Source organism: Globicephala melas, chromosome 1, assembly GCF_963455315.2.
Source record: "Globicephala melas chromosome 1, mGloMel1.2, whole genome shotgun sequence".
NCBI classification, from domain to species: Eukaryota; Metazoa; Chordata; class Mammalia; order Artiodactyla; family Delphinidae; genus Globicephala; species Globicephala melas.
Genome location: NC_083314.1, coordinates 60,237,484 through 60,260,059, shown reverse-complemented (window position 1 = coordinate 60,260,059; position 22,576 = coordinate 60,237,484). Strand labels below are relative to the sequence as shown.

Below are 22,576 nucleotides of genomic sequence, written 5' to 3'. Positions count from 1 at the left end.
ACATGTATTTATTTATCCATTCATTCATTCAACAAACTTGTACTCCCTCACTATTCTGTTTCAATCACAGTGCTTCTGTGTGGAAAGAAGAATTGAGAGATGGGCTTGGTACTCGGTCACCATAAAAACTGGCTTGAATTCCAGGTTCCCAGGACCTGTAAGAAGTTCTGAAAGACCTTAGAAAGCTCAACTGTAGGAGAGCAATAGTGCAATTTATGACATAAATTGAGACCTGTGCCCTTTGATGATCTAGTCTTCTTTGCTCTACCAGTACTCGCATCTCATCAGGAGTATTACCGCCTTGGAAAACACCTGGTATGTATCAGGAAGCCACACACTTGGAATGGACAACCAAGGTCTGAAGGGTAGCCTTGGGGGCTGATCTTCTAGCATGGTCTCATTCTATCCTAATCCTAGCAATGCGAGTGAAAGCCAACTTCAACAGAAAACTCTAAGAGTTGTAAACAAAGCTCATATGTGTCCAAAGAGAGACAGTGCAGCAAACTGGTGCTCTCTGTGAGCTTCCTCCTTACCATCACTAAAATTCTGCCTTCCTCTAAAACAGCCCTTTCAGAACTGAGCCAGGCTGTGGTTTCCCTGGAGCTGTTGTTCCATTGTCTTGGTTTGTCCTGTGCACTCAGACTATCACGGGGATAGCATTCCCAGGGTGGTGAGTTCCCATAAGCAAAAATAAATGTAGCAAGATAAGCTGAATGGTTTCACGGGGTACCAGTTCTGAAGGCTATCCAAGTTCCATGAATTCTCCGCCGGCTGCCAGCCAGGCAGCTGACCCCATAGTCCTGTATGGGAAGTGTGTGTGTGTCACTCTTTCACACACCACCTCAGATAACACTGCCCTGTGAAGATTATTTGGACACTACAGGCCCAGGGCCTAAGAACATATGATGAAAGTTAGACAACCAAAGAGAGCTCACCTCCCCCAGCTTCTGTCCCATTGCACTCACATTTTAGTAGAGTGAGCCTGCACTGGAGTTTGGCAGTACATGAGGCCAACACAATGAAATTATTCCTTCTAGAATTGGATTTTTGTAAGGGTACATTTTCACACTCATGTGGGAGCAGTATAGCAGGGTGGTTAAGAGCATAGGCTATGTTGCTGGACTGGTGCTCCAACCACTTCTGACTGTGTTACCTTTGACAGGCTTCAGACCCTCTAATGGTCTCAGTTTCCTCATCTGTAAAATGGGCATAATAACAGTATGTACTTATTAAAGTTATTGTGAAGACCAAATAAGGCAATGTATATACAACTCTGGGGATAGTGTCTATTAATGATTAATAAATTACTTACTATTGTCATCATACTTTCATTTAGTCCACACGGCACTTGTGAGTATACTCTGTGAAATCTGCCCTTGGCTTCCCAGTCTCCATCAGTGGAAAGCTGGTGGACTCATATGTGTTCCTTGAGCTGCTGTTTCCCTAAAACAAAGCTCACAGCAGTCAACTGTCTTAGTCACTGACACACCCACTTTGCAGCATAGATATTTGAGTATGACTTATTGCCCCCAATAGATGGTAAAGTCCTTGAAGGAGAAAGATCACTTAATCTTCAATTTGAATTCCCCACAGTGCCTGACAATGGGGTCTAGCAAATGTCTGATGGAAGAATGATGAACAAATGAATGATCAGGGCATCTTCCATTATCAGAGGCAGAATGGACTTTTAAAAGCCCGTCATTCAAATCCAGGAAGGGCCCTGAAACTCCCTCCAAGTAGTTCTCAGGAACTCACGTTGAGCAATCCATCTTCCCACTTCCACCTTCTCTTTCAGGAACAAAGCCTACTCCAGGACGAGGGTGAAAAATGAATATAGCTTTAGGCATTTCTCTCCCTTTCAATCACCTTTTTAAAAAGTACCTTATTTAATAAGACTCAGTTAAACATTTGGCCACAAACTGCAGGATTGTAAACACAGGAACCAGGCAGGTGAGAAAGGGAATGAGGGCAGCCTGTCAATGGGAGCAGCGGGGGAAGTTGGAGAAAACTTGAATCATTAAAGTGATTCAGATTCAATTTTTTTTTAAAGAGTTTTATTAGCAACTAATCAAGATGCTTTTTTTTTTTTTTTTTTTTTTGCAGTACGCGGGCCTCTCACTGTTGTGGCCTCTCCCGTTGCGGAGCACAGGCTCCGGAGGCACAGGCTCAGCGGCCATGGCTCACGGGCCCAGCCGCTCTGCGGCATGTGGGATCCTCCCGGACCGGGGCACGAACCCGTGTCCCCTGCATCGGCAAGTGGACTTTCAACCACTGTGCCACCAGGGAAGCCCCAGATTCAATTTTTTAAAAAGGTTGATGGTGAAAAGACATTCTTGAGGATCTGCTTTACTTCCCAGCACTTGGTTGTTGCTCCTGAATGGTCCACAGAAAAGAGTTTGAGCCCAAGACTGTAGCTTTCCTGGTGTACAGTGACAGGACCCCAGCTGAGCCCTAGGCACAGACTCCCTGAGAACATTCCCTCAGAGTCTCAGTACCCTGGGGTGCCCTCATTCAGGACTCTCTCCTCTCCATTTGAAAAGCCATATTTTCTTTCTTATCATCTCTTTGAAGCTTGGAGGCTCAGTTTCACAAACTGGAGCACTGTTAGCTGTGCTCCATCTGACACTAGAAACTTTCTACTAGGAAAATCAGCAGGCAGTTACTCCTCCTCTGACAATAGTCATGGACCTTTTCTGAGAAAGTGGTCTTTCTGAAAGTGGTTTCTCTCAGGGCCTTCACCCTAAAAGCAAAGACAAAACCTTCTCCTGTGTCCACAATAACAAAACATGGAAGTGATAGGATGCAGGGGAAAGAGCCCTTGTTGAGGAATCAGCAGCATGAGTTCTGGTCCTAGCCCTGACCTTCACATGCTGTGTGGAGCCTCATCTAAGTCACTGTGAGGATGAAATAAAATGATGCCTGCAAAAATCTTGGCGAAGATAGAAACAGGAAGATCCAGGATCCAAACTCAGATATTTCTGAGGCCAAAGCTCCTGGTCATGAACTTTCAGGGAGCACAAACTGCTGCTCCAGGATTGTCATTCTGCTTCTGGTCCAATCTTCGGCCAGGCTTTCTCACTGTTTTTTTGTGTTCTTCATTGGGTCCAGGGCTGTTGGTCAGGCCCAATGATGGAGGCCAGGACTGGAAGGTGTGCACATATCTGGTTTTGCTGGTGAACTCCTCTGTGAAGTTTTAGTCTCTCCTTCCAGTCTCTGCTGGTCTCAGTCCCAACTCAAAGAAAGTCCAAACTCTTAGCAAGTTGGGCGTGGCATTGGGTTGAGTGGAGAACAGGGTAAAGGAAAGCAGCACTATCTTGGTTAAGAGCTTTTACAGTCCCATCAAATGGGTGGGCTGGTTGTGCTGGTAGCTTTCTTCCAGCTCTATAAACATACAGACGTGTTTCCAGGACTGTTCTCCAGTCTTCAGCTCCACGGCAAATATGAAATAAGAGCAGCTTTGATCATCATCCAGGCTGGTGGCCACTCCATGTGACTGGGAGACCATGTGGCAAAGCTCTTACTCCCCAGTGTTTCTCTCCCAATCCAGCTTGATGAGGGTTTAAATTCCACCAAGGGGGACTCATTCTCTTAGAGTAAAGTTTGACTCCTGTAAATTCTATTTTCCCCAGAATAATCCTTTGAGTTGCTATCAGACATTTATAACATGGGTCACAGAGTTTCAGAATGTTTGTTAAGTTTTTCAACAAATAGTCATTAGAACCTACCTATGTCAGGTGCTGTACTTGGTCTGCAATCCTTTCCAGACAACTGTGCTAATAAGAGACACCACAACAATACAGATATTGGAGAGAAGAAGTAGATTTGTAGTAAAGAGAGAAAAGAGAAACAAGAAACTGGCTTGGGATGGTGGGGCAGTGAAATGGCAAGGCGCAGAAGTAAACCAATTTGGGAGCACGTTTGCCTACTTAAAGGAGCTTTAAAAGTTCTGGATTTCTCTCTTAAGCCCCAACAGAATGACTCCATTCCCCATCTTGTCCTTTCTGCTGACATTTATACCTACTTCCACAAAATGGAGATGACAATTTCTACCCTGATAGTATTACATGAAGATTAAAGAGAAGCTATATGTCAAGTGTCTACCCCAGAGCATAGCACAAAGTTTATTATGAAGGGGCAGGAAAGGAGCTCTCCCAGAGATCTCCCTCTGAACGTTAAGACTGAGCTCCACCCAACAGCAAGCAAACTCCAGTGCTGGAAGCCCAATGCCAAACAATTAGCAAGACGGAAGCACAACCCCACCCATTAGCAGAGAGGCTGCCTAAAATCACAATAAGGTCACAGACTCCCCAAAACACACCACAAGACACAGTCTTGCCCACCAGAGAGAAAAGATCCAGCCTCATCCACAAGAACACAGGCACCAGTCCCCTCCACCAGCAAGCCTACACAACTTACTGAACCAACCTTGCCCACTAGGGGCAGACACCAAAAACAACAGGAACTATGAACCTACAGCCTGTGAAAAGGAGACCCCAAATACATTAGGTTAAACAAAATGAGAAGAAAGAGAAATATGCAGCAGATGAAGGAGAAAGATAAAAATCCACCAGACCAAATAAATGAAGAGGAAATAGTCAGTCTACCTGAAAAAGAATTCAGAGTAATGATAGTAAAGATGCTCCAAAATCTTGGAAATAGAATAGACAAAATGCAAGAAACATTTAACAAGGACCTAGAAGAACTAAAGAGCAAACAAACAATGATGAACAACACAACAAATGAAATTTTAAAATCTCTAGAAGGAATCAACAGCAGAATAACTGAGGCAGATCAATGGATAAGGGACCTGGAAGATAAAATAGTGGAAATAACTACTGCAGAGCAGAATAAAGAAAAAAGAATGAAAAGAATTAAGGACAGTCTCAGAGACCTTGGGGACAATATTAAACACACCAACATTCAAATTATAGGGGTCCCAGAAGAAGAAGAGAAAAAGAAAGTGTCTGAGAAAATATTTGAAGAGATCATAGTTGAAAACTTCCCTAACATGGGAAAGGAAATAGTCACCCAAGTCCAGGAAGCACAGAGAGTTCCCATACAGGATAAATCCAAGGAGAAACATGCCAAGACACATAAAATCAAACTATCAAAAATTAAATACAAAGAAAAAATAGTAAAGGCAGGAAGGGAAAAGAAACAAATAATATACAGGGGAATCCCCATAAGGTTAACAGCTGACCTTTCAGCAGAAACTCTGCAAGCCAGAAGGGAATGGCAGGACATATTTAAAGTGATGAAAGGGAAATACCTACAACAAAGATTACTCTACCCAGCAAGGATCTCATTCAGATTCAACAGAGAAAATAAAACGTTTAGAGACAAGCAAAAGCTAAGAGAATTCAGCACCATCAAACCAGCTTTACAACAAATGCTAAAGGAACTTCTCTAGGCAGGAAACACAAGAGAAGGAACAGACCTACAAAAACAAACCTAAAACAATTAAGAAAATGGTAATAAGAACATACATATTGATAATTACCTTAAATGTAAATGGATTAAATGCTCCAACAAAAAGACATAGACTGGCTGAATGGATACAAAAATAAGACCTGTATATATGCTGTTTACAAGAGACCCACTTCAGACCTAGGGACACATACAGACTGAAAGTGAGGGGATGGAAAAAGATATTCCATGCAAATGGAAATCAAAAGAAAGCTGCAGTAGCAATTCTCATATCAGACAAAATAGACTTTAAAACAAAGACTACTACAAGAGACAAAGAAGGACTCTACATAATGATCAAGGGATCAATCCAAGAAGAAGATATAAAAATTGTAAATATTTATGCACCAAATATAGGAGCATCTCAATGCATAAGGCAAATGCTAACAGCCATAAAAGGGGAAATCAACAGTAACACAATAATAGTAGGGGACTTTAACACCCCACTTTCACAAATGGACAGATCATCCAAAATGAAAATAAATATGGAAACATACACTTTAAATCACACATTAAACAAGATGGACTTAATTAATATTTATAGGATATTCCATCCAGAAACAACAGAATACACTTTCTTCTCAAGTGCTCATGGAACATTCTCCAGGATAGATCATATATTGGGTCACAAATCAAGCCTCAGTAAATGTAAGAAAACTGAAATCGTATCAAGCATTTTTTCTGACCACAATGCTATGAGACTACATATCAATTACAGGAAAAAAAATGTAAAAAAATACAAACAGATATAAGCTAAAAAATACAATACTAAATAACCAAGAAATCACTGAAGAAAGGAAAGAGGAAATAAAAAAATACTTAGAAAAAAATGACAATGAAAACATGGCAACCCCAAACCTATGGGATGCAGCAAAAGCATTTCTAAGAGGGAAGTTTGTAGCAATACAATCCTACCTCAAGAAACAATAAAAATCTCAAATAAACAATGTAACCTTTCACCTAAAGCAATTAGAGAAAGAAGAGCAAAGAACCCCCCAAAGTTAGCAGAAGTAAAGAAATCATAAAGATCAGATAAGAAATAAATGAAAACTAAATGAAGGAAGCAATAGCAAAGATCAATAAAACTAAAAGCTGGTTCTTTGAGAAGATAAACAAAATTGATAAACCATTAGCCAGACTCATCATGAAAAAGAGGGAGGAGACTCAAATCAACAGATTTAGAAATGAAAAAGAAGTAACAACTGACACTGCAGAAATAGAAAGGATCATGAGAGATTAGTAAATGCAACTATATGCTAATAAAATGGACAACCTGGAAGAAATGGACAAATTCTTAGAAAAGCATATTCCGAGACTGAACCAGGAAGAGCTAGAAAATATAAACAGACCAATCACAAGCACTGAAATTGAAACTGTGATTAAAATTCTTCCAACAAACAAAAGCCCGGGACCAGCTGGCTTCACAGGCGATTCTATCAGACATTTAGAGAAAAGCTAACACCTATCCTTCTCAAACTCTTCCAAAATATAGAGGAGGGAGGAAGAATCCCAAACTCATTCTATGAGGCCACCATCACCCTGATACCAAAACCAGACAAAGTTGTCACAATAAAAGAAAACTACAGGCCAGTATCACTGATGAACATAGATGCAATAATCCTCAACAAAATACTAGCAAACAGAATCCAATAGTACATTAAAAGGATCATACACCATGATCAAGTGGGATTTATCCCAGGAATGCAAGGATTCTTCAATACATGCAAATCAACAATGTGATAAACCATATTAACAAACTGAAAGGTAAAAACCATATGATAATCTCAATAGATGCAGAAAAAGCTTTCAACAAAATTCAACACCACCTTATGATAAAAACTCTCTAGATAGGAGGCAGAGAGGGAACCTACCTCAATGTAATAAAGGCCATATATGACAAACCCACAGCCAACATCGTTCTCAATGGTGAAAAACTGAAACCATTTTCTCTAAGATCAGGAACAAGACAAAGTTGCCCACTCTCCCCACTATGATTCCACATGATTTTGGAAGTTTTAGCCACAGCAATCAGAGAAGAAAAAGAAATAAAAGCAATCAAAATCAGAAAAGATGAAGTAAAGCTGTCACTGTTTGCAGATGACATGATACTATACATAGATAATCCTAAAGATGCTACCAGAAAACTACCAGAGCTAATCAATGAATTTGGTAAAGTAGCATGATACAAAATTAATGCACAGAAATCTCTTATATTCTTATACACTAATGTTGAAAAATGTGAAAGAGAAATTAAGGAAACACTTCCATTTACTATTGCAACAAAAAGAATAAAATACCTAGGAATAAACCTACCTAAGGAGACAAAAGAGCTGTATGCAGAAAACTATAAGACACTGATGAAAGAAATTAGATGATACAAACAGATGGAGAGATATACCATGTTCTTGGATTGGAAGAATCAATATTGTGAAAATGACTATACTACCCAAAGCAATCTACAGATTCAATGCAATCCCTATCAAATTACCAATGGCATTTTTTACAGAACTAGAACAAAAAATGTTAAAATTTGTATAGAGACACAAAAGACCCCAAATTGCCAAAGCAATCTTGAGAAAGAAAAATGCAGCTGGAAGAATCAGGTTCCCTGACTTCAGACTCTACTACAAAGCTACAGTAATCAAGACAGTATGGTACTGGCACAAAAACAGAAATATAGATCAATGGAACAGGATAGAAAGCCCAGAGATAAACCCACACACATATGGTCACCTTATCTTTTATAAAGGAGGCAAGAATATACAATGGAGAAATGACAGCCTCTTCAATAAGTGGTGCTGGGAAAACTGGACAGCTACTTGTATAAGAATGAAATTAGAACACTTCCTAACACCATACACAAAAATAAACTCAAAATGGATTAAAGTCCTAAATATAAGGCCAGACACTATAAAACTCTTAGAGGAAAACATAGGCAGAACACTCTATGACATACATCACAGCAAGATCCTTTTTGACCCACCTCCTAGAGAAATGGAAATAAAAACAAAAATAAACAAATGGGACCTCATGAAAGTTAAAAGCTTGTGCACAGCAAAGGAAACCATAAACAAGACAAAAAGGCAACCCTCAGAATGGGAGAAAATATTTGCAAATGAAGCAACTGACAAAGGATTTTTCTCCAAAATTTACAAGCAGCTCATGCAGCTCAATATCACAAAAACAAACAACCCAATCCAAAAATGGGCAGAAGACCTAAATAGACATTTCTCTAAAGAAGATATAAGGGTAGCCAACAAACACATGAAAGTGTTCAACATCACTAATCATTAGAGAAATTAAAATCAAAACTACAATGAGGTATCACCTCACAGTGGTCAGAATGGCCATGATCAAAAAACCTACAAACAATAAATGCTGGAGAGGGTGTGGAGAAAAAGCAACCCTCTTGCACTGTTGGTGGGAATGTAAATTGGTACAGCCACTATGGAGAACAGTATGGAGTTTCCTTAAAAAACTAAAAATAGAACTACTCTTTGGCCCAGAAATTCCACTAGTGGGCATATACCCTGAGAAAACCATAATTCAAAAAGAGTCATGTACTACAATGTTCATTTTAGCACTATTTACAATAGCCAGGACATGGACCCAACCTTAGTGTCCATCGACAGATGAATGGATAAAGATGATGTGGCACATATATACAAAGAAATATTACTCAGCCATAAAAAGAACCGAAATTGAGTTATTTGTAGTGAGGTGGATGGAGCCTGTCATACAGAGTGAAGTAAGTCAGAAAGAGAAATGAAATACTGTATGCTAACACATATATATGGAATCTTTAAAAAATTGGTTCTGATGAACCTAGGGGCAGGACAGGAATAAAGATTCGATGTAGAAAATGGACTTGAGGACATGGGGAGGGTGATGGTAAGCTGGGACAAAGTGAGAGAGTGGCATGGATGTATATACACTACCAAATGTAAAATAGATAGCCAGTGGGAAGCTATCATAGCACAGGGAGATCAGCTCAGTGCTTTGTGACTACCTAGAGGGGTGGGATAGGAATGGTGGGAGGGAGATACAAGAGGGAGGGGATATTGGGTATATCTATACATATAGCTGGTTCACTTTGTTATACAGCAGAAACTAACACAACAGTGTAAAGCAATTATACTCCAATAAAGATGTTTAAAAAAAAAAAGGCAGGAAGGCAGGAAAGGTAGTAGTTTTTATTATTACTATTATCATAAATATTTGCAATTAAATGGAAAGAGAAGCTACATTCTAGTCTCCACAAAACTCTTTCTGTTGGAGCCTACATTAGGAATTATCAAGGTTGAACACTTCCAGTGGGGCAGTAAGATTAGCCTCAGAAAGTAGATGATAAAACTTAATTTGAAGCTCACCTGCTCCAAGAAATCTTCCTTTCTTGACAATTGTAACTCTTGCTGATTTTTCTTCCTCATGATACATTGATGTCACCATCACACATTTCACCTAACATGTACTATCTCTGAACCATCTCATCGTGGGATAGTGCAGGGGTTTTGAAGGTAAATACTGTACCACTGATTACTGGTCCCCCTGCCACAATGATGGGGATATGAACAGTCTCTTTAAATAATGCTGAGTTATATGCTGTCTGCTCTCTTCCTGCCCACATTTGGGTAAGAGTTCTGCTATCTTCTCCATGTCGGGTTTTAATTCTGCTAGTATATAGCAGGTTTCAAGATGGTGAATCAGAAATGAACTGCTGAACAGCTTCTCTGGATAGAAAGCCATAGGACAGGACAAGGGAGAAATAGAAATTCTTCCCAAAACACAAACTCCTGCCCTGTTTTAGAAAAATACAAGCAGTAGAGGCCAACCCAAAGGCCTCTGAGAAGATCCAGGTTATATTATGAGATGTATTTATGTCCTGAGATCACTTTTGGCCTGAGCACAATTCCAGGTCACGCAGGGATTTCAGGCTTAATTAACCACAGGAGCTCCTGAAGTCAATTATTTACAATATTTGTTAACCAAGCGATCTAATACTACCGCTGTGTTATCTGAAATGTGAAAAATATTTGACATTCATATTGTACACTTAATATGTATACTGAATTATATGTTCCCGAAACGAAATGTTACCTGTCAGTGGTCTTTGTAATCTAGCAATTTGTATATTTCAACTCCAGCTTTATAATTTACCAACTGTGTGACATTTATCTCTTTGAGTGTCAGTTTCCAGAGAGTAGTCATTATAGTAAGGATAAATAACTCTTATATAGGACTTACCATGTGCCAGCCATTGTGTTAAGCACTATACCTGCATTATTTATTTTAATCACCAAAACAATCCTGTGAAATGGGCTTGGATAATCAGTTCCCCACCACCACCACCATTTGATGGATAAGGAAACTCAGGTTTAGAGAGGTTAAGTAATTCCCCAAAGGACACACAGCCAATAATACATATATATTATCTCATTTAATTCTCACAACAATTCTGGGGCATTGTCTTTGTAGAAGTAGAAGCTGAGGCTTAGAAAGTTGACATGACTTGCCTAAAGTTAGTAGTGGGGCTGCATTTTGAGAACTGTTCTGTTTGTCTCCGAAGTCCATATTCTTTCAATTACTTCAAGATACCTCGAAGAAACACACACATACACACAGAGAGAGAGGAGAGAGAAAGGTATCCTAATTCTGTGGAAATCTCTTATTCATTAGGAATATTATATCTGACAAGTATGCAGACAGAAGCAAATCCCCTACTGGGAGGAGTGAACGTTTACCATCCTATGAGCACAGCCAAGAGCCATTTTGCAAAGCCCAAGTTCCCTCAGACAATTGATTCCTAGATCTCAGGACAGTGACCAAGATGGAAAGTTGGCAAGAACCCTAGATCTGCTATAACTCTATTCTCCCACACTCAACCTTGTTTCCCTCAGAGGTCAATCTTACAGAGGTGTGATATCTTCTTTAGCCCAGAACTGACTACAACTTTATTCAAGACCAAAAATACCACCAACATTTAATATTCACCGGCAGCACTGTGGTATCAGCACTGTGGCTTGGGTTCCACCTCTGCACTAGCTATGAGCAGGCAAGTCTCCTAATGCTTCTGAACCACGTTCCTTCATGTATAAAATGGGGGAAATAATAATGCTGCCTTGCAGTATTATTGTGAAGATCAAATAAGATTAGACCATGAGTAGCACAGGGGCATAGCCTGTATGTTATTTATCTTCATAATCTTGGAGTCTGGCAAAGTTTGTGATAATAAACATTTGGTAGTGAATGAATAAGAAAATGAATGTATGACTGAGGAATACTTTATAAACTATAAAGCACCATATCAATTAGGATTAAGATAATGGCACTTATACTTAATGTACTTGTTTCACTGCTTTTTCAGTTGCTTCACTCTTGGCTTTAATTCCTAATCTATGATGTAGGGAGGTTGTTCTGGATGTTACATGAGATCCCTCCCAGTGCTGAGATTTTGTGATTCTGTTACACTCTGCCCTTTAAACTCCCAATATGTACTCTACCAGCCTGCCTCCTTATTTTTTAATCTTTTAATTCTGAAATAATTTTTGAGATACAGAAGATTTGTAAAGATAATACATAGGATTCATGTATGCCCTTCACCTAGCTTACCCTAAAGTTATCTTTCGTCACTCTGGTGCCTTTATGAACACTAAGAAATTAACATTGTACATCACTAAACTCCAGACTTCATTTAGGTTTTACCAGGTTTTCCATTAATGCACTTTTTCTGTTACAGGGTCCAAACCAGGATACCATGTAGCATTTAGCCCGTATGGCTTTTGCAATAAAAAGTTTTGCTATTGTATTTTTAAAAGCGTATTGGGACATTAAGATTTGTGGGATAATGGAAACCTAATAAAGAATTTATCCTGAGCTAACAAGTGTGTCAGCCATCCTCTGCACATGGTTTAGAGAACTTCAGGAAGTCAAAAAAGACCATCCTGCATGGTGGTGAATGCAAGAAGCCAAAATGAATTGTGTACAATAAAATTGAGCCCCATATTATAGACACTGGAATATTGAGAATCAAAAATGTAAGCATAAGTTTGTTTTTGAAGTCTGTGAGTCTGTCTGTTTGTAAATAAATTCATTTGTATCATTAGATTCCACATATCAGTGATATCATATGATATTTGTCTTTCTCTGTCTGACTTATTTCACTTAGTATGATAATCTCTAGGTCCATCCATGTTGCTGCAAATGGCATTATTTCATTCTTTTTTATGACTCAGTAGTATTCCCCTGTATATATGTACTGGGGGGGAGGGATAAATTAGGAGTTTGGGATTAACATATACACACTACTATATAGAAAATAATCAACAAGGACTTACTATACAGCACAAGGAACTCTACTCAATATTCTGTAATAACCTATATAGGAAAAGAATTTGAAAAAGAATGGATATATGTATATGTATAATTGAATCACTTTGCTGTACACCTGAGACTAACACAATATTGTAAATCAACTATACTCCAATATAAAATAAAAAATTAAATTATAAAATGTAAGCAAAATGGTTTCCCTTGCAGGAAGATCTCAGGCTTCTTTGTTTAGGGCACTGTGAGATGCTCGATGCACTAACTAGTCTTATTTGGTCTTTTGCTACATATTTAGTGGGGCCCACTCTGTGCCAGCGTTATTCTAGTGCTGGGCAATATTCTATACAGTGGTGAATGAGACAAAGTCCCTACATTCATGAAGCTTATAATCTGAAGGGGACAAACTATAAATACAAATCATGTAATGACAAGAGCACTGCGGGAAACGTAACGCAGCTTGGGGAGTAGAGTGTGAGAGACGTTGGTTTAGAGGAGGTGGTCTGGGAAAACGTCTCTGAAGAGGTGAGCACTGTGTGTACTGAATGATCAGAATAATGAATCAGGACGGATTGCTCCGTACTAGACAGAACCTTGGTCTCAGTTAGAATCAGATTATGGAAAACTGAGTTCCTACTGTAAAAAAATTAATAAGCAGAAACCTCAGTTAGAGTCAGGAGACCAGAAAGGGGTGCTCTCATACCCTTCAAAGATAGCAGAGCCCAACAGAAGAAGAAAGATTTCCTCTTCTTGCCTGACAAGAGCTCAGCCAATGAGAGATTGTCATAATGCAACCAATGAAAAGCCATGAACTTTGTTTAATATAGGCCCCCCCAACTTCCTTTTCCCCTCTATAAAAGAGTTTTCTCCTCTCCATTTTGTGGGGGACTTGTGCATGCCTCACTATAGTTGTAGACCCTAAATTGCAATTCTTTGCTCCTCCAAATAAACCCATTTTTTTCTGGAGTTATAACTGGCTGTCTATTTGTTTTAGGTCAACATTTTGTTGTTCCATATGTGGGCCCAGTGAAGCCTGGATCTGAGCTTCATCCTCTTTGCGTTTTGAAGCTCTCCAGGTTTTATTTGGGATCTGTTTTAAGGTTTCATCTTTTTTGGTTAAGACCTTGTTCTGTATGCAACTACTCATTTGGCACTTCGGCCTGATTTTTGAAATCAGACTTATCCAGCTTGAACTGGCTAGCCACCAGTCCATTCCTTCAGGAATAGGGGCTATTCTATTGGAACTGTGCTGAGCAGCTTCCTGCCTGGCTCTTCCAGGACTAGACTGTTCCCTTAGAACTGGCTGGTATTAGGCCTGCAGGCTGTTTGAGCTATTTGAGCTGCTTAAGTTGTTTGAAAAGAATTATTTTACTCTAGAGAAAAAGCTCTGAGAAATAGGATCCCAGTTATCTAAATATTTTGAGGGTACCCCTTCCCTACAGGGATCCTGGCCCATTTTATGTTTGAAAACCAAGGTCCTTCTTCATGTGCATGTCTAACCAAACTGTACTGACCTAACCGAAAGCAATTTAGAATGGCAATGACCATTATGAGGAACTTTTGAAATCCCTAAACGTACTTTTCTTAAAACCAAATTGGACAACCATAGCTCTAAAATTTCCAAAACTAAATGGAATGCCTATTTCGATTGGTATTTTTAGGCTTCCAAACATTATCAGCAGCCTAAAATTGGATTTTTGCAAAATAAGATTTTAAGATGAACTAAGGTAAACAATTAAAGAAAGGTAACATGGCTCCCAAAGCCTCAGGCTCTTCTTCCTTGGCTTCTCTGTCTCAGGCTCCATCTCCAGCACCATCTTGTCTCACTCCTCCTCCTGCTCAGGTCCCACCTCCAGTGCCAGCTTCCCTCTTCCCTTATTTTTGCCTGCCTACACATCCCTTACATCCCCAGTTCCCCAATACTAATTCTCTTGCCAGACTTCCCCTTTTCTCTGAAACTCTCCCCACTCCCTTTTCCTCTGAACTTATCAGAACCTAACCCTTTAAAATTAAGCCTTTGGGGGATCCAGAGGACAAACCCTTAATTTCTTATATTTCCTAGACTAACACTGAACTGTGAGTCAAGGTCAGAGATTCTCCCAAAGTAACTGGAGATCCTCACAGATTTGCTGAATTAATATAGTCATTCAGATTTATCAACCTGGTTTCTAAGACTTAACATCAGCTTGTTCATAAGCTTGTAGGTGAAGACCACGCCCAGCATTGAATGAAAACTGTTAGTAGAGGAAAGACCAGCCCACTAACTTATTTTATGATCAGACTCAGGCAATCAATAAGTGACTTTGTTGAGGAATTCCTAGGGCTTTTCCAAAGACTGTTGAATGGAACAAAATTCAGACTTGCACACAAAAATCTGATGAACCTGTTTATGACTATTACAATAGATTTCATATTATTTTTAAAGCAAATTCTGGTCTTTCTTCAGATGTTGATTCCACCCATGTAGCTTGTAACTCTATGTTTAGTCATAGGCTGACCCAGAACATCTTCCTTCTGGTAAAAAGGACCAGGACGGAACAGGAAAATTTGTCCACTCCAGATTTAGTTAATCTGATAAACCAGCTCTCTCATACTTTAACTGAGTCACCTAAAAGGAAGACTGACAAAATTCTTAACCTTCAACTCCAGCAAGTGAAGGCCCTTAAATGATCCCCCACCCACCCCGAGTTTCTGCTATTATTGCAAAAAGTCAGGACATTGGAAAAGAATTTGCTACAAATTTAAGTGCTTTAGGTGCCTTCAGCCCTCTAATCAGCCTTTTCCAACATCCTCCCGGTTCTCAGTGACTAAGCTCCTGGGAACTATAGGAGCTCTTCCCAATCCTCCCTCTTAATTGACTTGAAGAACGTTTCTCCAGATTGGAGATAAATCTCTTCCAGACCTCACTGACACTGGAGTCACACTCCTGGTACTCAACCCCTCTACTGTCAATCACCCCTTGCCTTGTAGCGCTAAAACAATTCAAATAGTAGGGATCTCTAATAAACCTCAAGAGGTTTCTGTCCTTGGACATATTCCCTTTTGTTTAGGCCCTTTGAAAGACACATACCCCTTTCTCCTTAGTTTCTCTGCCCATCCATTTATTAGGTCAAGACTTCTTAGAGAAGTATATAGAATTTTCTTTCTCCCCAAAGGAGAAAGCAATTCTAGAATTGACAGTAGTTATCCAAGCAGCCAACCAGGTGAATTAAATGACTCTTTGACATCTTTTATTTGCTTTGTTTTTGATGGTACCAGAGTTTATTCTGGAAACACTGATCATCTACCCCTATTGAATCAACTACCACCCTCCTTATGGGCAAAATCTACAGCTGATATTGGAAAAAGTCACAGCCCACCTCCCATCAAGATTCAGATAGATCTCTTAAAACCTCTTCCCAGAATTAATCAACATCCTGTAAGTAAAGAAGTCCTTCAAGACATAAAAACCATCTTAGAAGATTACAAGGCTCAAGGCCTCACTGTCCCTTAACTAGTCCCTGTAATGCTCTTATTTTACTGGTGAGAAAACCTAAGGACTTAGAGTTGAGGTTTGTCCAGGACCATTTCACCATTTCAGTAGAAGCTCTCCTGAAAATTCTCATCACACTCAACATTTCTCAGCTGCCTCACTTCATAAGAAGTCCTTTCGTTAGCTGTTCCTCACATCACTCTTTTAAGTTGTAATAATCTTAATTCTGCTACTCTCCTCCCCTCTGTCACTGATGAAGTTCCTCTTGACTTCTTAACACTGATGGATCACCTACTGACTCCTTGTAAATGATCTGTAGGAAATTCTTTGGGTAATGTTGACTATTCATGGTTCACTAGTAGTTCTTATTTAAAAGGTGACAATGGCAAATGTTGTGCTGAGTATGCTATTGCAACTTCTTTTGATATTGTTGAGGCAGTACCTTCATCTATGGCTACTTCAGCCTAACAGGCTGAATTATATGCTCTTATGTGGGCTTGTACCTTAGTCAAGGATAAAACTGCCAAAATTTGGAGTAGCTCATGATTTTGGAATGTTGTGGAAGTAAGATGGTTTCCTCTTCTCTATCATGTGACTTATCTTTGGTAAATTCATAAATTCAAATAATTAGCTCTAAAACAAGCTACCATTTTGAAATATCTTCTTGGGAATTCTTTGAAGCCCTGGGGAAAAAGTGGATGTCAATATACTGAATGCTCTTCTTCTGAATTCAGACTCCATGTAAAGCTGGTTTGCCTCAAATTAGCCTCATCAAATTTCGGATACACAAAATCTCTATTGACTGTCCATGATGTGCCAAGAATTTGTTTTAGATTTAGATTTGTTTTAGAGTTCTCCTACACTTTCTCCTGTAAGCATCATGGTAACACCCTCTAACAGCTTGTGAGGTGGGTGTCACACTCTTTTCTTTTTTTCCAGAATGAGAAACTGAATGCCCAAGACCACAGAGCTCAGAGATGATAGAAACAGGAGCTGCAAGTCAAAGTTTCCTGATTCTAAGACCAGAGCCCCTTCCACCACACTCCAGCTCAGCCTCACTACAAAATTCCAGTTTCATCCTGTTCCACACAGGACCCACATGTCCTGCAGCCTGGGTCAACCCAGGTTTGAGAATACTCCCCAAGAACAACTGAGGCATGCTCTGAGATGGCAAAATGCCACTCATGGAACCCAGGTAAAGCCTCCAAGCAGTTGTTAGTGAGGGACCAGCATGCACACTTCAGAATCTGCCAACTGAAGAAGTGATTTTCAACAGAGAAACCCTAGCAAAACAGCAGTGTTACAAGTCACTCAGCCATGACGGAAGCACTTTTTAAAGACTGTGCTCCAGTTAGCAAGTGTCTTTAGCAGACCCTATGTACTGTTGTCACATCTGTGTTCAAGATTCCTCGTCCCCTCTTAAAATAAGCCTGAAAGCTAATGTAGTTATACAAGGAAGCCAAATTGCACAAAACTGTCAACTCTTCCTCCGGAACAGATTAAGACCCTGCAGCCAACGGGAAGATATAACTGCTCCCCAGTTTATGAGCAATTTCTTTCCTTCCAGATTTTTCACTGAGACTGGAGTCTAAACTCAAAGCAATAATCATCCAACAAAAATGCCTCTGGAATAATTGAGATCAGTCTTGGGACAGCTGAGTCCTACTGTTTTTCATGTTTGTACATTTTTTACTCTGTGATTAATGGAGGAGGAGATGAGAGAACAGAGGGTGGAAAGGGAGAAAGAAAAAAAAATATCACTTGACTCTGCATACTCAAAAATGTGGAAGAAGAGAAGGTGGAAGAGAGATCGTGCCTGTAAGTCTCTCATTCGACTTGCATTGGTCAAACAAAATCATATAATTTCTACTCCCTCTCATACTTTTCTTCAAACAGTTTGGGAGTTAATGACAAACCAGTCACACTCTGGCAAGTTTGAAACTAAACATAATTTGTCTTCTCTCCCTAGCAGGGGTAAACACAAGAATCAACAGAATGAAAGAAAAATCCAACTGTCTTTTCAGAGCCAAGCAGAGGAAAGAGAACTGGAGCCACGGAACCTTGCGAGATCATGTAGTCTGACTGCTCACTTTCCAAATGTGGTGGGAGCCTAGAGAGCTGAACCCGTGGTTCAAGGTCACCCAGCAAGTTGTCTTTAGAACCAGGATCTAAATCCAGGCCTCCTGATTCACAGCCCAGGGCTCTTCCTTTGGGACTTAAGAAATCATCTGAGTGTGTTTTGCTGTGGCTCTACAAGGGGAACATTAGAAAGGGGCCCCACCCACATAATAGCCCCCTAAGTTGGAGGACTAGACAGACAGTTGTAATTTGGGCATCCCCATGCTCTGTGCCAGGCAACTGGCCTGGCTACAGGGAACCACTGGAGACTGTCAGTCATTGAGGTGAGGCTGCATTCGGAGTCAGCCATCTGTCAGAAGGGGGTTTGGATAATTAAATCTGCTCACTAGAGGCAGTGAGGGGGATGAGAAAGGCCCAATAATGGGGCCCCTGACCTGAAGCTGCCTGTGTGACCCTCTTCCCATCCCTTCCACAGGCTGGCTGAGCCCCTCCTCAGTCATGGTAGTAAACAAGCTGGTCCAATCCCTCCAGGGCTGGCTTCTGCTGTGATTTGCAGAGCCCTCCGTCCTCAGGATGAAGAACTGCCCTGAGTCCAGTCCTGTGGCCCTGGCTGTGCTGACTGAGCCCACAATGGGCAGAGGGAGCAGACTCTCAAGTCTGTCTCACCCATCACCAGGGCTAAGCACATACACTTTGGAGCTGAGACTCACTGAATCCAAATCCTTGCTCTACCACTTCCCGGCTGAGGAAAACCCTGATCTCTAGACTGCGTTCTATCTACCTATAAAATGACTTAGAGATTTGTTTTGAGCATTAAATGAGATAATGCATAGAAATCCCCCAGCATGGTGCTTGCTCAGGGTAAGCACTCAATCAATGGCCACTGTTTTTATTACTGAGAGGTCCCCTCCACCCATCAGTCTTTTCCTCTCGATCTCCCATCATTGTTCTGTGTGCTGCTGGAGTGACCCTCAGAGTTTTGTGCTTGACCATCCCTAACCCCCATTACACCACATGCATGCTGGGAGTCCTCAAAGAATCTTCTCTCTACAGTTACCATAAGAGCAGGCTGCCCGTTGGGCTTCCTCTTCCCCAGGCCAGCCTTCCACAGGGTCTGCTTCCACCCATTCCTCCGACCCACCCAGTGGTCCTGCTTTCATCCTGGCTGCTGTGATTAACTGGCCTCACAGACCATAGCTCCTAAGATGGGCTCTGACCAAGTACTAGGGTGAGACAGTCCCACCCCACAGTGAAGACACAGGCTCAGACCATTTCCATGTCATTAACCATGGCAGAGTCCAGTCAGAAGAGAACAGTCCTTCTCCCCAAAAGACTTTAGTAAACTATTTCCCAGCAATGAAACCCATTTTAAATTCAGACAGAGAGAAGGACCTTGGTACTCAAAACTGAGAGAGCACATTTAATCGGGGCAGGAGAGAGCTATTTAATTTCACTTCTCTTTGCCTAAGCTTCTTTGACCCCTCTCCCCACTCGTTTGCTCTGTATCAATATTTCTCAAACTGTCTGTGGTGAACGTCCCACTGTTTATTTTCCCCAAACTATTGGGTACCAATACTTTTGTAAAACAGTCAAAATAAATTACTACCAAACTAAAATGTCACTTGGATGTCACAATAATGTTAAATTGCTATAAAGTTCCGTAAATACTTTGAATTTCTGTACTTAACTTTTGGCGAACTGGTAAACGTTTCGCAGACCCCTACTAGTCCTGGACCAAACTGAGAGTAGGGCTGCTTCTGGAAGGAACAGAACCACAGAAGAGTCCATCTGCCATGGACACCCCCCCCCCCATTCTGGGTTTTTGTCCTGTAATGCGGTCTGCTCAGCAGTGACCCTGCCCCACCCAGAGCATGCAATGGAAAGGTTCCTGGTAGAACTTGCCCAGTCTCTAGTAAGTGCTGTTCCCTGAGCACCAAGCATCCCCCAGTGAGAGGAATATGCTGCGATAATACCGGCCGTGTGCAGCCCGCTGGCTCTTACCATTCCATTCCAGCCCTGTTGATCTCCTCCCACCAGCATTCTGTAGGCTCCCCCAGGCTCTGAGGTGTGGGCATGCAGGCGTAGTTCCACTGTCTGTCAGAACCTTCCTTCTTGTTGAAGATGCTCCTCACGGCCACCACCACCTGCCCATGGGGACACTGGTAGCTGAAGCCCTGCCGGTGCAGATTCACCCACCCATCATCACTATAGTCTTGGTACTGCTGATATGGGTACCCATAGTCTTCATACTGCCCCCAGGTCACGGTGACCAGTGGCAGAAGCACCCACAGAAGAGTGAGGTCCATGCTGTCTGGGTTTCTGGCAAAAAATGTCACCCTATGTCTGCTGGGCTGCTGGTTTTATACAGCTGCTGCTGACATGTGGCTTCCAGATGTGGGCGAGCAAGCAGGCTCCAACTGCAGTGTGTCATCGTTTAAGCAAAACTTTTCAGCGCCGAGATATTGGCCATAAGTACATTCAGTGTGTTTTAAGGTGGAATTCTAAGAAAACGTAAGGAACATGCAAATGGAAGAAACTCCCTAGAGGAGGAACAACTTAGCAGATAGATTATAAAAGCAAATGGCTTCACACACCTCAGAAACATTCACTTGAAAAAAGGAGCAAATTTGTCCCTCATCTCTTAGCACTTCACTTCTCTCTTCCCTACCCCCCCCACCCCACCACTAACAAACCCCTGTATTTGTTCTCCAAACCAGCCTTCCAGGACCACACAAATATGCAGAAAGTGATTTCAAAACACCAAAATAATAGGTTGAAGGGTCAGAGTTATTCACATTTCTGCAAGGCTAGATACCTACTTTAAGTTCTCAGCCCAACATCTTTTAACCCTGAGTTATAAGCATGGAATGCCAGTTTGCAGGCTACTCTGAGAATTTTTAAGTCACATATGGAAGTACTATGGGCCCCTGGAGAGATAAGTTGGGCATTACTGCTACATTTAAACATCCTTCTGAGCTGCTGAAATTGGACCCATCTACACCTAGAAACCATGCTCGGCTGACAAATACGTCATGAGTTTAATTTGAATACAGCCACTTTTTATCCTTCAGTGGTTTTCCCCTCTGTGTTGAGTTTTCTTTTTAATGAGGTATAACTTACATATAATAAAATTCATCTCTTCTATATTCAGCATACAGTCGTTCAACCAGTACCATAATCAAGACACAGAACAGTTCCCTCAACCCTCTAGTCCCCTTATGCCCTTTGGTAGTCAAATCCTTCCCAATACCCAGCCCCTGGTAACCACTGATCTACTTTCCGTCACTGTAGTTTTGCCTTTTCCAGGATGTCAAATAGATGGAGTCATACAATATGCTGCCTTTTGTCTGACTCCTTTCACTAGGAAAAATGCTTTCTGGATCCATCCATATTGTTGTGTGTTAGTGTCAATAGTTCATTCCTTTACACTGTTGAGTGGTATTCTATGTTATGGCTGTACTACAGACTGCTTATACATTTACCAGTTGAAAGACATTTGTTTTTCTTTCCCAGTGTTTAGTAGTTATGAATAAAACTACTATAAACGTCCATGAATAGGTTTTTGTGAGAAGAAATTTTTATTTCATTTGGGCAAATACCTAGGAGTGAGAGTACTGGATTAAGTGTATATTTAACTTTGTAAGAAACTACCCGATTTCTCAAGTGCTGAACTATAGTGCATCCCTCCCAGAAAAATTGCAGTTTCTTTTATTTTAACCATTTTAACAAGTTACTAGTTTCCAGTAGTATTTCAGTGAGGTTTTGATTTGCATTTCTATAATGACTAATGATTTTGAGCATCTTTTCATGTGTTTATTGGTCATCTGTCTGTTTTCTTTGGTGATTTAGCTGTTCAAATTTCTTGAGCCCTTTGGGCATCCCCTAAGTGGGTAGTATTTCCCATTTTTCATCAGGGCTGTCCCTCAGGAAGTTTCTTAAAATTGTGGTTGTAGACCAATGATTTCTCAAGCTCCTGTGAAGATTGTTAAAATGCAGATTCCTGGGCTCCAGACCTACTAAATCATAACCTCACAGGTGATGCCCAGGTATCTACATTAAAAAATTCTTCCACGTGATTCTTATTCACACCAAAGTTTAAGAACCACTTTCCTAAAGGAATGTGGATCCAGGGGAAAAAAATCACACTATGAAGTCCACCCCTTGTCAATTTATAGCACATTTACCAGATGGCATTCAGGCTAAATTAAGGTCACCTTGAAGGAGAAAGTTACACAT

At 40.7% G+C, this 22,576-nt stretch overlaps 1 protein-coding gene and 1 long non-coding RNA gene across 2 annotated transcripts in view; one reads left to right on the top strand and one right to left on the bottom strand.

Annotated features, from left to right (window-relative positions):
• DPT (dermatopontin) overlaps positions 1-20,650 on the bottom strand; it is a 39,204-nt gene extending 18,554 nt beyond the window's left edge. Inside the window, exon 1 of the mRNA XM_030875545.3 lies at positions 20,342-20,650. Within this exon, the coding sequence (XP_030731405.1) occupies positions 20,342-20,646 (305 nt within the window). The 5' untranslated portion in view covers positions 20,647-20,650. The remainder of the gene's footprint in view (positions 1-20,341) is intronic.
• LOC132597128 (uncharacterized) lies at positions 217-21,846 on the top strand. The gene is made up of 3 exons (XR_009563518.1): positions 217-315; positions 17,201-18,079; positions 18,231-21,846. It is a non-coding gene; the product is annotated as an uncharacterized lncRNA (long non-coding RNA).
• Positions 21,847-22,576: the final 730 nt, after the last annotated feature.